Source organism: Pteropus vampyrus, unplaced genomic scaffold (genome assembly GCF_000151845.1).
Source record: "Pteropus vampyrus isolate Shadow unplaced genomic scaffold, Pvam_2.0 Scaffold62, whole genome shotgun sequence".
Lineage (NCBI taxonomy): Eukaryota > Metazoa > Chordata > Mammalia > Chiroptera > Pteropodidae > Pteropus > Pteropus vampyrus.
In genome coordinates, this window is record NW_011888843.1 from 1,228,868 (window position 1) to 1,245,455 (window position 16,588).

General features: G+C 37.1%; 1 protein-coding gene across 1 annotated transcript in view; it reads right to left on the bottom strand.

Annotated features, from left to right (window-relative positions):
* Positions 1 to 16,588, bottom strand: part of LOC105292752 (PH domain leucine-rich repeat-containing protein phosphatase 1) — a gene marked incomplete at its 5' end in the record, with an annotated part of 169,117 nt that overhangs the window by 70,214 nt on the left and 82,315 nt on the right. Inside the window, one exon of the mRNA XM_011361133.1 lies at positions 13,869 to 13,994. Coding sequence (XP_011359435.1) covers positions 13,869 to 13,994 — 126 coding nt within the window. The remainder of the gene's footprint in view (positions 1 to 13,868; positions 13,995 to 16,588) is intronic.

A 16,588-nucleotide genomic window follows, 5' to 3' on the forward strand; every position in this document is an offset into this window, starting at 1 on the left:
CACAGGATTCCCTGGCAGGAAACTGCTCATAGGAAGTGAACTTGAAAGTTGTACTCAGTGGAATCATTCATTCAAAAATATGTGTGGACCATGTACTAGCGTGCCAGACCTTCTATTTCTTGAGCTAGGTGGTAAAACAAGACAAACGCAGTCTCTGCTCTGAATGAATACATCTCAAGAGAAGAAGAGGACAATTCTGATAGTACGTGATAATGGTTACAAGGGTACGGAGCATGATCTAAGGAGTCAGGGAGGCCTTCCCAGAGGACCTGACGTCCAAGCTCAAGGCTGAAACACGAGTGGAAACCTGTGTTTTTATCTGCCCCAAATTCCTTCTCCCTTTCTTCCTGTAATAATCCTTCAAATGCATGTGATCCTGATGAGAGCTGCAAAGTACACTGACCCTCTGGCCACAGTGGCAAGCATGGACCCCAGACCTGAGTAATCAGAGTACCCCACCCGCTGAACCCACAGACTGATCCAGTGGGTACTGGCATGTGACCCAAACGAGGCTAATGAGAGAACTGCTCTGGAACTTATATATTTTGAAGCCAAGAGAGTGAGAAAGAACCCGCCGCGTAAAGCCGCAGTTAAAATGAATAAACTAGATCCGCACGTATCAGCCTGTACTGATAAAAAAGCAAGCTACAGAACGTTATCTACAGTCTAATGCCATTTATGAAAAATGTTTTTAACACACACAACTCCATATATTCTGTATGAATAGTTACATGGGCAATAAAGCTATAAACCATACATTGGTCACATACCAAATTAATGAAGGTGATTGCCTTTAGATAGGCAGGGAGGGAAATGGAAATAGAAATGGGAAGATAGGAAATTTGGAGTTTATACATCTACAATGTTTATTTCCTTATAAGGGAAATAGAATATATAAAAGAACTATGTCAATATGTTGACAACTGGGGAGACCAGTACATGGAAACTGTAATATCCTTGTCCTCGTGTGTGTGTGTGTGTGTGTGTGTGTGTGTGTGTGTGTGTGTGTGTTTAGAAAAAAAATAATGAATCTCAACAAAAATGTCAGTAAAAAAGGAGAAAACAGATGAGAGCAGTCTTCCGCTTTCCTTGCATTCACGTTATACTAGGTGGTGCACCACGGACGATTCTGCTTCCTGCAACCAAAGAACTCCCTTGACCCACTGTGGTGGGCTAAATGGTGGCCCCCTCAAAGTATGTCTGCATCCCAACCCTTGGACTCTGTGAATATTACCTTGTGTGGCAGAAAAGTGACTATTACCTTATATGATGAAAGATGAGATTAACTATTTTGAGAGGAGGTGCTTATCCTGGATTATCTGGCGTACCCTAACAGAATCGCATGTATCCCTACAAGAGAGAGAGGCCGAGGGAGTTTTCAGAGATAAGGGAAGGCGATGTGTCCATGGAGGGAGAGGCTGGAGTGAAGTGGGCCGCAAGTTAAAGAACACTCGGAGCCACCGGAAGCTGGAAGAGGCAGGCACAGGTTCTCCATCAGAGCCGGCAGGAGGGGCAAGGTGCTGCCAACACCTTGATTTCAGACTTCTGGCTTCCAGAACTGTGAGAGAATTTTTTCCATATTTTTCATTTTCATTCATTCAACATGTTTATCAAATATCTACTATGTGCCAACTATTCATCTGGGTAAGCAATTGATATACTTAGCAAACAAAATGAAGATCCCGCCATACTTCACGAATAAGTAAATTATATGTTAAAAATTGGTAAGTACTATGGGGAGAAAGAGCAAATAAAAGGGGTTCAGGATTGTTGGGAGGGTGGAGGGTTGTAATTTAAATAGGATGGTCAAGATGAGCCTCATTGAAAAGGTGACATTTAGACATAAAGTATGTGAAGAAGTTAGCAGAATATATTTATCTAGAAGACAAACACTACAGGCAGAGGAAGAAGCTAGTGTTAAGGACCTACAAGGAATGTGCCTGGCATGTCTGAGGAACTGTTTGAGAGGTAAGGGGAGTGGCCTGCATTGGGGTCAGACAGGTAAAGACTGGGGGTGGGCAGCAGATCCTGCAGAGCCTTCCAGGTCATTATAAAGACTCCAGCTTTTCGTGTGAGCAAAATGAGAAGTGTGGAGAGGTTCTAAGAATCTGTCTCTAAACTGAAAGCGCTAAAGGGCAGGATTTCTGCCTATTTTGTTCACTGATACACCCCAGGCTCAGTACTTGGTAAGATCCTCAAAAATATCTGCTGGGAGAATGGCCACAGGACTACTTTACAACCCCTCCCTTCTCAGTTAGCATCTGACCCATCTACTACATTCTTTCACGCGGAGATTACTTTGAAAAGAACAAATTCTATTTCAAAGGAAACATCCCACTAAATACTCTCTTTGGACAACTAAAAGATAATGATTAAATGTCAAGTTGTATTCCATTCTTTTCCTCATTCTGGAGGGCAAGCTGTTCCTGCTGGAAAGGGGGTGGGAAACCACATTAACAAAGCTACACCAAGCGAGAGCAGTCTGTGGGAGTCGCGGCAGAGCTGGGAACATCTACAGCGAGAACAGAAATTAAACATGTCACGATGCCAACATGACCACAAAAGCAACCACTAGTTGCGCCTCTGCCTAGTCCTGTGTCCTGCAACAGAGGGGAGGTTTAAGTGCTTCCGCTCAGACCAGCCTGAGCATATAAGGACTCTGCCACAAATGAAAAAACTACCAGCTAGGCAACCTGCAGAGAACTTATTAAGACTAAGATCCTTCTCAAAATAAAGAAGATCTAAATAAATATTAAAAGTAAATCAGAAAGCTGCCTGTATACACCTCAGAACAAGGAGCCTTTTATTAACCTAGCTTTTTTTTGAGGTAGTAGTAATAATAATAGCAGCTACCACGTAGCGGGCTTCATTTTTGACAGGAGTGTTTCTAAGTGCCTTAGACAATATTTATTTTAACTTTCCCAATTCAGTGTAGTAAGGATTTGTCCTCATTTCACAGATGAAGATTAAACTAAGTTACAGACTGTGTCCACGGTCACATGAAAGCAGAAGAACCCAAGGTGGAATAAGAGCCTGTACCACTGATGCTATGCCAATAATGCTACGTGTCCAGGGCCTGGACACGGTTCAGATCTCACCCAAAGGAAGGCTCCTCTAATTCCATGATAAAATGTAACATGACTCCTCAGACCAGAACAAAGACAATTAGATGCCACCCTAGGATAAACTTAAGTCTCAGGAATGAAGACAGGGTGGTGATGGACAGGAGTCCTCCCAGAGAAGCAGAGGAGACTAGCAGCCGACCACATACAGACTTTAGGGAATGGGGGGAGTCCCATGGGGCACTGTTCCTTGACATCATGGGCTCGGCTCACTCCTATCTCACACAGTTCTAGGTAGTGATGATGCTATCTGGTGAGTACCTAACTGAATTTTAAAAGGTTACAGGAAACATTTAAAAGGCTACAGAAATTTGAAAAGAAAATGAAAGAAATAGGTACAGGCAGAAATCACCTCAAATCTTTGTTATAAAAAATAACTTCTAAAGGATTTCACATCAGAATGTAAAATGCTTTTGGCAAAAACAACTGTACGTCTATTACACTCCCAAAGCTCGAGACAATGAAGACAGAGCTGAGACCCAAGCAGCTCGATATACTGAAGAAAGGGCACAGTTGTAACAATACACAGGGCACTTCCTAGCCATGCAACCCTGGGTAAGTCACGTCACCTATCTGTCCTTCGGTTTTTCTATGTCTAAAGTGGAATAAACAGTACCTACCCCGATCAACGAAACAAGCTGCTGTAAATAAAATGTTCTCATGTTAAAAGCTTAGGAGAGACTCTGCAGACCAAGTATCCCTAGACCAACAACCACAGCTACGAGCACCAGAAACCTATAAGACAAGAAAAGAACAGCATGGGCCACTGCTCTTGCCACGCTGGGCAGTTACACAGACTGAACTCAACCAGACAAAGGCAGGACATTGCTCTAGCCATGCAGCTCAATGATCATCGATGAACTTGCTCAGGAAGAAAAGTACAAGGCAACTGTTGCTTAGGAAGTCGTCAGTACTAGTCGGTCTTAACAACAAAACTCTTTTTAAAGATTTACTAAATTTAGAGTTAGTAAATTAAATGAGATTTTCCCCCTATGAACCTATCTTATAGACTCTGGGAGAAACATTAAAATGAACCAGCTACTCAGGCTGCCTTCTTTTCCGAATGACTTGTAAACATGTATGAAAAAAGTTCATTTGGCCCTCAAAATATTTCACAAAGAACACTGCAGGGTAAAAATAAACGATAATATGAAAGGCAACCCTTTCAGATTACCTACTGGGCTTCCATACATTTCTAACATGCTACTCAGCTTAGCACTTTCTTCACCTGTTTCTTTGTCAACCCTTAGGACATTTACGTTAAAAAAAAAAAGTTTCTGCTCTGACTCTAGTTGAGTTGCATTTCTAAACCAATATATCTGTCCTATTCCTAACCTATCGTCACCATGCTTTCAAAATTAACATCTTCCCTTGCAACAGAACTGTACTCTACATTACTCCCATTATTCTTCATGTTCACTTAGTGGACAATCATCTTTCATAGGCAAAGGAAAAGTTCAGAATAATATTCATGTGATTTTTTTTTTGTCCCACTATACTTCAGTAAAGTGGTATTTATCCCTAATAGTGGTATTTATTCTTATTATGTGCATGGCATGTTCAAATTAAGCAAAATGACTCTGAAAGTCTTGGTCAAAGCAGCTGAAATAGCACAAATAATTTTGCTTGTATAAAGTAAAAGACTAGCGTAGATTGGCATTATGAGTCATTAATTGCTCTGGTGTAGCCTTTAGTGGCTTGGGAAATCATGCCCTGGCTACAGGGATAGTCTCTGGGGAGTTTATGAGACCTCTGCAAAAATTCTTAACCTCAACTGACCTAGTTTTAATTCTCACCCCCTCCCCCCAAAATGGGGAAGGAGTCTATAAATTTAGAATGAGTTTATTAATCTTTATTAGCTAAGCATTCTAATAACTTTACTTATTTTCCATTTCATCCTTATCAAGAAAGTTTTATAATATTTTATATCAAACTAAAATTTCCAATTTTAACAAATTCTCACTGCTCCACAACATGCAATCATTTCTTTTAAAAAAATTCTACAGACATAGGAAATGCCTTAACTTGTCCTTATTGTCATAGCCTGGTGCTCTAACATCATTGCACAACGTCAACTTACTTCTTGGACTTCTACTAATTACTATTTTATAAAATATATTTAACAGATGCAGAAAATTCCTATAAAATTAATTGTAATAGATATATTAATAATGTCCTAATAGGAGCACATCAAGCTGCCAATTTTGGACTTAGTAAATTCTACCTGAAGTTTTAATGTCTTAATATTTCTTTGCCCTAAATGATATGCCCCCAAAAACCCCTAAGAAATAAAATATGCAAATTTACATGACATTCTGAATCACCAGATGTAATGAAATGACAAATCAATGAAGACAAACGGGCAGCATGGAGAGGCTATCATTAGTAGGCAAAAATGAGAGATGGGATTCTATGAGGGCAAAATCATTCAGGGAAAGAGGGCTTACTAAGACTATAACGTACTCAGTTAAAACATAATTAAGAGGCTCAAGGGAAAAAAAAAGTATGGCGAGAGCTACAGGCTGGAGAAGAACCAGAAAAACAAACAAAACGCCTGGCTCACTGTTATATGACAATGAGGACCAAACAGCGCTGAGTTTAGAGTAAGAGCTCCTCCTGGGCATCCCAGCCTCACTGGGCCAAGGGCGTGGGAGGGATGGGGATGTGTGAATCTTTCAACATTTATCATTTGCTTGTATGAACCAGGCACTGCACTTGGTGCTGAAGAGGTGCACTTCTTGTCTTCAAAAGCTTGGTCTCTTGAGGACACAGGCACCTAAACAACTACAATTTAAGAGCCTAATGTGAAATGGCAATGAGAGCCCACAGCGCAGAAGACAAACCTCAGGGCTCCCAGCAACATCACCAGCACTGACAGTCCTTTTGCCCGACGAAATGGGTGGGTGTTCCCAGGCACCAGTGCAGAGACCTGCGTGTCACCGCAGGGAGCAGGCAGAGCTGCATTTGTCCTGCAAGCTCACTCCGCAGCCTGAGCTGGGAACACAGGCCTGGCACCTCACACTCTGAGTCAGAAGCAACTGTAAAAAGCCCAGAAGAGATGGCACCAACGGGTTTCCAGAAGCATCAACTGTGTCACTCTAACAGTTATCTCCCCTCCACACACATAAACCCCATTGTGTTTCTCAGTAACAACAAAAAAATAGAGCTCGGCTTGGGTGGAGATCAAATCTGAACTCAGAGTTCCTTCCTCATTTCCTTATTGGCAAAATACGTGTAAACAAGCTCTTCTGAACGTTGCTCCCTGAGCCTGCCTCTGAGGTCCATCCTCGCAGCTTCCCCCAAGAGCGGCATCGCCCTGACAAAGGAGAAGGGAAATGACAGCTAGCTGCCGAAAACTTACCTTCTAACTTTCTATTAAAAGAAATAATATAAACACACACTTAAATGATTCTACCATTAGAAATAAGCTGCTTGTTTTGTATTCAAAATACAAAAACCTCGATGTTTAAGTTCCAAGTCTAATATACAAGATCCAGTACGTTTAACATAGAGAGTACATGGATATTTTTTTCAATTATTCCACTATTCTTTACTCTATAAAATTATCAATCACACCACTGGGTAGAAAATGTTTAACTCTTCAGAGTAGTTGTAGAAAATTCAATACTCTGCATTACAAACATAAGGGTTAAATAAATATGTCATGGACATGAAAATTTTCAAATTACAATGATTCAACTTCAAAATATAACCGACTGGATACAGAGATCTAGTTAGTCTTATATGCTAAGTTCCTGATATAGCAAGACTTGACTAGTTCTTGTACACCTGGACACAGTAGTCCACTCAACACTGAAACTAATTTAATCCACCTTGGATGACTCAGAAGGCATTTCAGACTTCTTAAATACCTCTTGGTCATCATTTAAGGAGATCAAAGGTCAGTGTACAGTGGCTATGCTCAAGTGTCCTCAGCAGCATACCCTATTCAATAGGCTGCTTGTATAAAACCACTTTTATTCCACTACTGAGCTGTGGATTCTGCTGACAACTATGTATATGAAATACTTCTGACATTTTTGGTAAATCTCACTTGTTATCTGAATAGTGGTTTGTTTTGTCCCTTCAGGCCACGGGAAAGTATTGAAAGTAGAATTAAAGGAAAAAAGCAAGGCAGCAGAACTTCCTGTATAAAGCTTTTTACCTCGGTTTACACCTCAGTTTCCTCACCTGCAGACAGAGATGATAATGCAGTACATGTTGTAAGGCTCAGCCTCTCAGAGTTGTTCTGAACACCTACCTCACAAGGCTACATTAAAGTACCCTAATTTCATAAACTGCTGTTTGTATCAGTAATAAGGAAAGATTCCATAATGTGAATTTTTTATGTAACAAATCTATTATTTGAAATCTATATATTTGAAAGTTAGTTATAATATTTGGTAACATAATTAAATTTCCCCAAGAAAATGAAAAGGAACTAGCGTGAAAAAATCTAGACTGGCCAGCACTTTTTACTTTATCTAGATTCTATTTTTTTCTGTTTTTCATACACTGCTCAGACATCTGTGACTACATTTTTTAACTCTTACACAGTTGTGGCCTTTTTACACACTTTACCTGTCCTTGAAATGCCCTTTGCCTCTTGACTTTCTGGTGAACTCCTAGTCATCCTTCAAGACTCAGCTTGCCTGCTCATTACCTCCTGAAGTCTTCCTGTACCTAAATAACTCATATACTGAATTTCCAAATTTTTCTTATATCTTCACTACAGAATTGATATAAAGACAATGTTCTTGGGTTCTTGGGATGAGGGTGACATTTCATAAGCTAAAATCCATGTTACTCAGGCCCTCAGTTCTATTTCAGATTCTACCATAGACTTGCTAGACTATCCTTGGTTAACGGCTCTGAATCTTTATCTAAAGGATGAGTATAAAATGTGAAATGAGGGTTTCCAAAAAATGCCCTATTAAGCCCTGGACTCCTCGCAGAACTGTACAGAGCAAAGCCTCTTTACCATTATAACCATTATAATCCCCACGTAACCAAATACAGCATAATGCCTAAGGCAGGTTACAAACCATGTCGACAAAAAAGCAGCATACTCCCTAAACTACACTTCAAATTAAGAGGCAAAATATGTGCAAAACATGACTAAGTAATCTTAAATGGTTCCTTAAAACTACAGCTAATGACATAAATTCATATGTTGAAAACCTCAAACCAATTACACTATAATGATTTGACTCAAGTGGCTAATGAAGCACTCGCTGAGTAAAATCTGGACAATAAAAGACTTTTAAAGCACATGAATGCAAAAGTTCAATTATGACTCACCATATATCTTATTTAACGGGTGATGTTTATTCTTTATTTCACATATCTGTAACTCAGCACGAAATATGACCTTGATTTACCGACACTATGCATTTTAAGAGTGAACCAAACACATCATGACAACCAAAGTTCATGGCAGTGACTTAAAAAAAAAAAAAAAGATGGCCTAGAATTAAAGTATTGTGGTTAACACTGAAAGAAAGACAGCAGGAGAGATAATCATTGTGATAGCCATAGCCACCAGCAACTACCTGCATGTCAGCCACTGATCAACAAGAAGAGAGAGACACATGGACAAGCTAAGTGGCCTTATGAGGCATAAATTTATAATGAGATACACACACACACACACACACACACACACACACACACACACAACTGGCTGATAACTGTGGAAGCTGGGTCGCATGTGCGTGTGTGCTGCAGTTCCTTTCTTCTCTTAGCTACCCTTGGCATTCGTACATCATCACTCCTCCAACCACGCTGAAAACATGGATACTGGTACCCATGTTGAGCAAACAAGAGCCCTTTTCCACACTGCATCAATAGGATGTTTACTGAATTTTTAAAGCACGTCATCCATTAATATTTTAGGGATGACTTTACAATCAATATTGTAAGCCTCCCAAAGGAGCTATTTCCTCCACAGTATCTACTACTAAAACCACCTCATCCCTCCTCCTAAAAAAAAAAACTCAAAAAGGACTGACGGGTATTATTTTGGCAAGCCATACTAAAGGCTAAGATTAAATTTAAAAAATAATAAGTATACAAGAACCCATCTTGATAGAAAATATCTAATTAATAACCTTTTATATTATAAATTTCCCCAAATCAAATGAAACAAACTGAAAAAAGATTAATATTTCCCTTGTAGCTAAAATTCAAAAGCATAAACTGAAAATAAATAAATTTTCCTTTAAATTAATTATCTAATTCATTTTAATTTAAAAACCATTGGAATATAGTTCTTTTTGTCCTTTTACTCGCATAAGGGTGGGGTGGTCATTAAAAATCAGAAACTCAGCTATTTCTTTTTTTGGTTTTCTTTCAAAACCTTATCAAAATGAATCTTCATTTAAACACCAGGATGTAAACTCAATCCATTCTGTGAACGTTTTGTTTCTCAATATGAAGAAAAGGAAACATTTTCCACAGTAACCCTGGGTGTGACTAAACTATATAATTTCCTAATACTTACATATGAGGAAGAATAGATGACAATGGAAAGTGGAAGGAAGCTGGAAGCAGAAATGGCTCACAATACTCAGCATTTGCCACTTCAAATTTCCCATAAGCACATGTTCCCAAATGGAGCGAGGTTCTCATCCTCTTTCCAGCAGCCCCAAACTACTCTCCAGATGCTGGATTAAAGAAAGATACTATCATAGGATTATCTAAAATATTCAAAATTTAAAGAAAATGTGGCCATATTTTATATAGGAATTCTCTCATTATTTCTTCTCTAAACTCTAATCTCTTTAATCAGTCCCTTAAAAATCATTTCCCCTTTAATTCACTAACTATAGCTAAAACAAAAGTTTTGTATATCTGGCTTTTAAGATTGGAAAAGGGAAGATACTTCTACTAAAATGTTTGCCCTTAGTTCCCAACTCTGACTTTTCAGGAAGAAATCTTCTTTCTTCCCATTGTCTGCCATCCTTAATTAATTTACCCCAAAAGGCTGCTGTGGTTGCTAATAGCAGCAGCAGGTCTCTGGTTCAAATAAACTAAACATAAAAACTGATACTTAGAAAGAGACTGTCTGGCCAACCAGTAATGACAAGAGGAATGATGGCTGTAAATAAATTTCATTTATTTACATATGTAGTCAGTTACTCACATGTGTGCAGGGGTACACACACACACACACACACACACACACACACACACACACACACACACACACACAGAGTGTACCAGTGTAAGTCCATCGCATGCGTATTTCATACAAACCCTAAGAAGTAAGTACTATAATTACTCCCTTTATCAAAAGAAAAAGCTTAAAGTTTAGAAATTTTGATACATTCATACAATCAGTGAATAGGAGAACCCATATCTGCCTTACTTTGAAAATCACTATCCCAATACCATTCTACTTCTTCAAATATTCAAAGCCTTTTTTTCTGAAGGTAGAGGAGGTTAAGGTTCTAGTTCACTGCTAGTTAACTACTTATTATTACTAGCAGTCTAAGGTCATTAACTCAAAGTCCCTCCTCCCTCCTGGAAGCGCTTGCCCACACTTGCTGTCAATGTGAAATATAAGCTGCAGTCTTGTTGTGTATGTCTATGTGTATGTCTTCTTTATATAGCTACGTTACATTTCAGCACATACCTATCAAATGCTTTCTAACAGCAATACAATTATCAGTGGAATGGGAAACTTGCATCAACATTCCTCTCCCTCATCCTGTCACCATCATGTTCTCCTGTGTCACAATTCATCCCCCCCACCCCTCCTGCCCCAATCTTCCACCTTCTCCTATGAGAGGTCTGATGTCTAAATCTGTTCATGGTTTGGATAATCAGAGAGCCTTGTTATAGAGACCCTATCCTATTAGACCCTGGAGATGGCATATTAGCCAACTGGCGACAAGAAGAAGTACTAAGGAAGCTAACAGCTGACATTCACCATCACCAGCAACAAGTTGGAAATCGACATTTGCCATGCCCTACTTAAGAGATACTTCGTAATCTACCTCTTGCATTTCACCTCTCTGCTGCCTCTCTAGGAACAGAAAGCTCTCTGAAGTTAAGAACCGTACGTTGCTATAGTTTTAAAGGTGCAAATGTAAGAGTATAATTAGTGCTATGATTTCTGACTGAGGCTGTAATTTACTCAGTATTCAAAGTAAGATCCTAGAAGCCATTCTCTATTTCTCCCTTTTCCTCATGCTCTATATGTAATTTATCAGTAATCCTGTTACTCAATCTCCAAAACATGTCCCAAAACACACGTATCCCCTTCTCTCCATTTCTACCCTCACCTCCTGCCTAGAATACATAAGAGCCTCTTGCCGGTCAGGCCTCCCTGCTTCTATCCTTGCCCTCCACAATCCATTCTCCACACAACAGCCAATGTCAGATCAGGTAACTTTCTGGAAGAAAACTCTTTAATGACTTGCCATTATGCCAATAATAAAATCCAGACTTTTTATCCTGTTCTATAACCTAAGACTCCTGGCCTTCCCTAACTTCACTAACTTCCCTAACTTCAGTCTTAGGGCGTTCACATTATCTTCTTCCACTGCCTGGGAAGCTCCTCCCACCAGATCTTCAAATAATCGGATATTTCTTTCAGTGAAGTTCTGGTTTAAATGTTCCCTCCTTAGAAAGAGTTATTTCTTTCCCGTCATTCTCTGTCATATCACCTTGTATTATTTGATATTATTTACTGTCTCTCGAATGTAAACCCTACCAAGAGAGGGGAATTAGACTTGTTCTTTGCTGTATTCCAGTGTATAAAACACATATCTGACATACAGAAGGTGCTTAATCAATACTTGTTGGCTTTAGAACACTGACTTGTCATTTGTGAGGATGTTTAATATATAAGACTATTAAACACAATACCTATTAATCTTTTTATTATTGTTTGAATCAAAACAAACTGTCATTGGTAAACTTAATAATTTACATATACTTTATTTACATCCTTATCGCTGATTAAGAATTTATGCCTCTGATTTATTTTAAAAAGAATGTAAAGCAGCTGACTATTACACTGCATTTGGTCTGAAAGATCAAGACATTCTATAAAAAATATCTGGCCAGTACTCCTCAAAACTGCCAAGATCATGAAAAACACAAAAAGACTGAAAAACTGTCACAGGCCAGGGGAAACAAAGGAGACATGACAACCAAATGCAATGTGATACCCTGGATTACATCCTGGAATAGAAAGAAGTCATCAATGGAAAAACTAGTAAAGGCAAAATAAATTCTGGAGTTTAATTCAGAGGAATATACTAATGTTGGTTTCTCAGTTTTGACAAATATACTGTGGTAATATGCTTGGGAAACAAAGTGAAGGGTACATGGAAAAACTCTATACCATCTTTGTAACTTTTCTGTAAACAGAAAATTATTCTAAAATAAAAACTTTTAAAAATCAACAGCTCCATATCGAAAGAAATTTATTGCACTTTGACCATAGTTGAGCATTTTATTTTGAATAAAAGCAGAGTATTGGCCATAATTTTATTGGCCTACATACAACCACTTAAAAATAAAAGCACAATATTATTTAATACTTATCTCCTCACATTTGCGAGCACAAGAGTAATTTTAAAACAACTAGATGTACTTATTGCATCTAATATCATAATTCTACATGCAAGTCTGAAGGAGACGAGTCATCTTTCCCATTTTCTCTAGTAGGGGGTGCTGCCTGGGACATTTAGAACCTCCATTTGCCTTTTAGATTGGGAGAAATTCTAAGTCCTATCAACCTAAACTCTGCCCACTGCTTCTTCTCTAAAAGGAGGAGAAAATACTGTTCCTTAGTATATTGCATCATCAGAGAACGAAGTCTTTACCTGCTAATTCTAATGCAATCAGTATTTCAAAAAGACTTTCTTGATATCATTCTCTAATTTTCTGTTAACTGTTTTACAAAGTTATTTCCTATTCATTCACTTGACAGATAATTATATTACACAGCAGTATGAATCATACTGAACTGGGATAAGAAACTGGATTATAAATTCAAAAATATGAAAGCAAATTCCATGGTAATGGTTTTTCACCCTAGAGAGGTTTCATCATTTCATAAACACATCCAAAACCAAGGCACAATGCACTGTAATCCACCCATTTTACACATAATTCTATAAATGTGATATAAAAATATCCTCACCCACAGTACCCGAAATACTAGCATTTATCTTGTTTATCATGCTATTCTGGTTTCTATTTTACACGCATACACACGAGGTATATTGTTTTATGGGTCATTAAATGATCTTATTTAATCAGATGACTATAAAATGGTCAAAATTAAGATGAAAAAAATTAAACCACTCAAAAGGCAGAAGCTGAACAAGTGAAAGGCAGATGGCGTAAGATGAGACTATTGTAAGAAAAAATAGAAGAATAGAGGAAATTTGTGACAATTCTCTGGGTATTTTGTGGTTTTACAGTTGTCCTACCCTGGGCCAGTCCCTTAACTAGTCTTAAATCTCATATTTCTTATATAACATTAAGATAGTAATGCCATCTACCCGCTGATTTTTTAAAAAATATAAACAAAACCTGGTAAACAAAACACAATTTTTAAAGTTACTTCTCAACCAAAATGAGCTCTTAAAAAACAAAATATTGCTAAGTACTGGCAAGATCTGAAAAAAAAATTTTGAGTGTATAACTATATTGTGGAACTGTTAAAACAGAAAGCAACTTTTTAGCCAACTACAAGTTGAACAGAATTCTTGGGTAAGTGCTCACCTTAGAGACTTGTCGAAGCCACCTTAAATACTCTGTGAATGTATCAAAGCAAATGTAGTAAGTCTGGCTTTGGGGTCCAGAGGAGCTAAATGCTAAACAGTGCTGGTGCTTTTTCACTTCTTCTACCTGTAAAAACAAAGAAAGAAAGACAAAAACAAGTCAGAAAGCAGAATCACTTACACAGTTCATTAACTATACATTAGATCAGTGAGCCTGCACCAATTTGCATCTTTCCCTATATATGTTTCTCTTATTACTTAATACGTTTCAGTTACTGAGTCTGACCAACCAGTCTGAGTTATAAGGAAACCAAAAAAAGAGAGTTTTATCTTCGTTAGATTTCCCCACAAGAGTGAAATTCTCTTCTTCCTGTTTAAAATTAGAACAGACTCCCTTTCTTCTCTTTCTATATCCTCACAATAGTGTTGGGATTCTTTTTATTTCTTGGGGGGATTTTTACTTAATATTTTACTTAAGAATTTTTACTTCGGGTGGATTTTTATGCAAGGGACTTGAATTATAAGGTTTTTTTTTTTAAAAGAGCTCTTCAAGCATGTTAAATCAGTTTTTAAAAAATTAATGTGAAACTGAGATTAATCTAAAATAAAACCCTACCATGAGAACTTTCAAGTCCTAATAATGTAATGATATAGTCAATTCAAATTTCCACTCCAAGTAATTTCTCCATAAGGAGGAAAAGTCCAAACAATAAAGTAACATGATATCACACAGACTCCTATGCTTTATTCACAAAAATGACACGAACTAACTCACAAAGCATAAAAAATTTTCAAAAAGATCAGTGTCACACAAATTTACTGAACCAAAATGCAATAAAGTTAAGTCAATAATAAAAAAATAATCAATTTAAAATCCAAGTATACTTAGAAAATAACACACTTCAAAATGATTCACAAAGGGAAAAAATCATAACCAAAATTTAGCTATTCTTAGAACTAAACCATTAAAAAAATACACGTCAAAATTTCTGGAATGTAACAAAAGCAGTACATAGAGGGAAATTTATAATTTTAAATACCTGTATTAGAAAGAAGGCAGAAAATTAATTTGATCGGCATGTATCTCAAGAACTTAGGGGGAAAATTACCAAAACCAAAAACTGAATAAACTCAAGTAGAATGTTTCTATTCAATTCAACTGTTTCTATTCAATAAGTAGAAATCAATGAAATGAAAACCAAATATACAACAGAGAGCACTAACATTAATTAACAAAGCAAAACACTGATTCTTGGCAAAAGCTAACAAAATTGGGTATCAACTGATATTCATCAATGATTATCAACTAAAAACAGATATAAATAATATTAACAATGAAAAGGGAGACATGACTACAGATTAAGCAAATATTCAAAGACTGTTTTAAACAATGTTGTGACAAATTTTTAGAAAAATATATTTTACCAACACAAAATCAAGGAAAAAACAAAAGTCCTATAACCATTTAGGAAATTGAACGAATTTTTTTTTTCTAAAAACTCTCAAGAAGATAGTGGGCCTACATGGTTTTATTGGTGAGTTTTACCAAAGTTACAAGAAACAGGTCATTCCGAATTTGTGCAAACTCATCCACCAAACAAAAAACGAAGAAAAATACTCCAACCTATTATATAAGGCCAGTATAACAAAAAACAAAGCTGAGCAGTAAGAGAAAGGAAAGTGACAGGCTAATTTCAATTACGGACACTTACCTTGAACAAAATGCTACAACGAAATTCAGTAACACAGAACAAAATATATACCAAGAACAAGTTGGATTTACCTCAGGAAAGAAAAGATGGTTTAACATTATTGGAACTATAAAATCATTACTCACACTAACAGATTAAGAAGAAAACTCTATGATCATCTCCACAGTTGCAAAGAAAGCATTTGATAACATTCGCCACCCATTAATCATTCATGATAAAAACTCTTAGCAAAGTGAGAGCACAAATAACTCTCTTAAGCTGACATAGGATATTTATCAGACATCTAAGGCGAATTTCAAAGTCGGTAAGATAACAATCACTTGAAAATCATTGATAAGGCAAGTATCAGCTGTTTCTATGCAATACCTTACTAGAGTCTTGGCCATTACAATAAGAAATGTATTAAGGAAGAAATAATATCTTCATCCTTTGAATATGACATGATTAGCTACATAGTAAACTCCAAAGAATCTATAAACATGTTAGAATAAAATTTAGCGAGATGACTGGATATAAAATCAATACTCATAAATCAACTGTATTTCTATGTATTATATATTATAGAGAAAATTTCTATATATTATAGAGAAAATGTAATTTTTTTAAATGCCATTTAAACTAACCTATATTGACAGAAATCAAGTCAGTGGTTTCTCGGGGAAAAGAAGAAAAGGGTGAAAGGGGAGGGGTACAGAAGAGCACAAGGAAACTTTTGGAGTGATATGATTACTGTCTTGATTGTGGTGATGGTTTAATGAGTATATACAGCTATCAGTATGCAGTTATCAAAATGTAATCAAAATGTGCAGTTTATTGTAGGTCAATTATACTTCGATAAAGCTTGGTGAAGATGTAGAGAAACCAAAACACTTGTATACTGATATGCGTGTAAATTGGTGCCAAACAATTTTTGGAAAACAAGTTGATATGACTTTGTAAAAGTAAATGTGCACATGCTCTATAGCCCAATAAATGTACTCCTAGGTTTGTATTCAAGAGCAAACCTTGT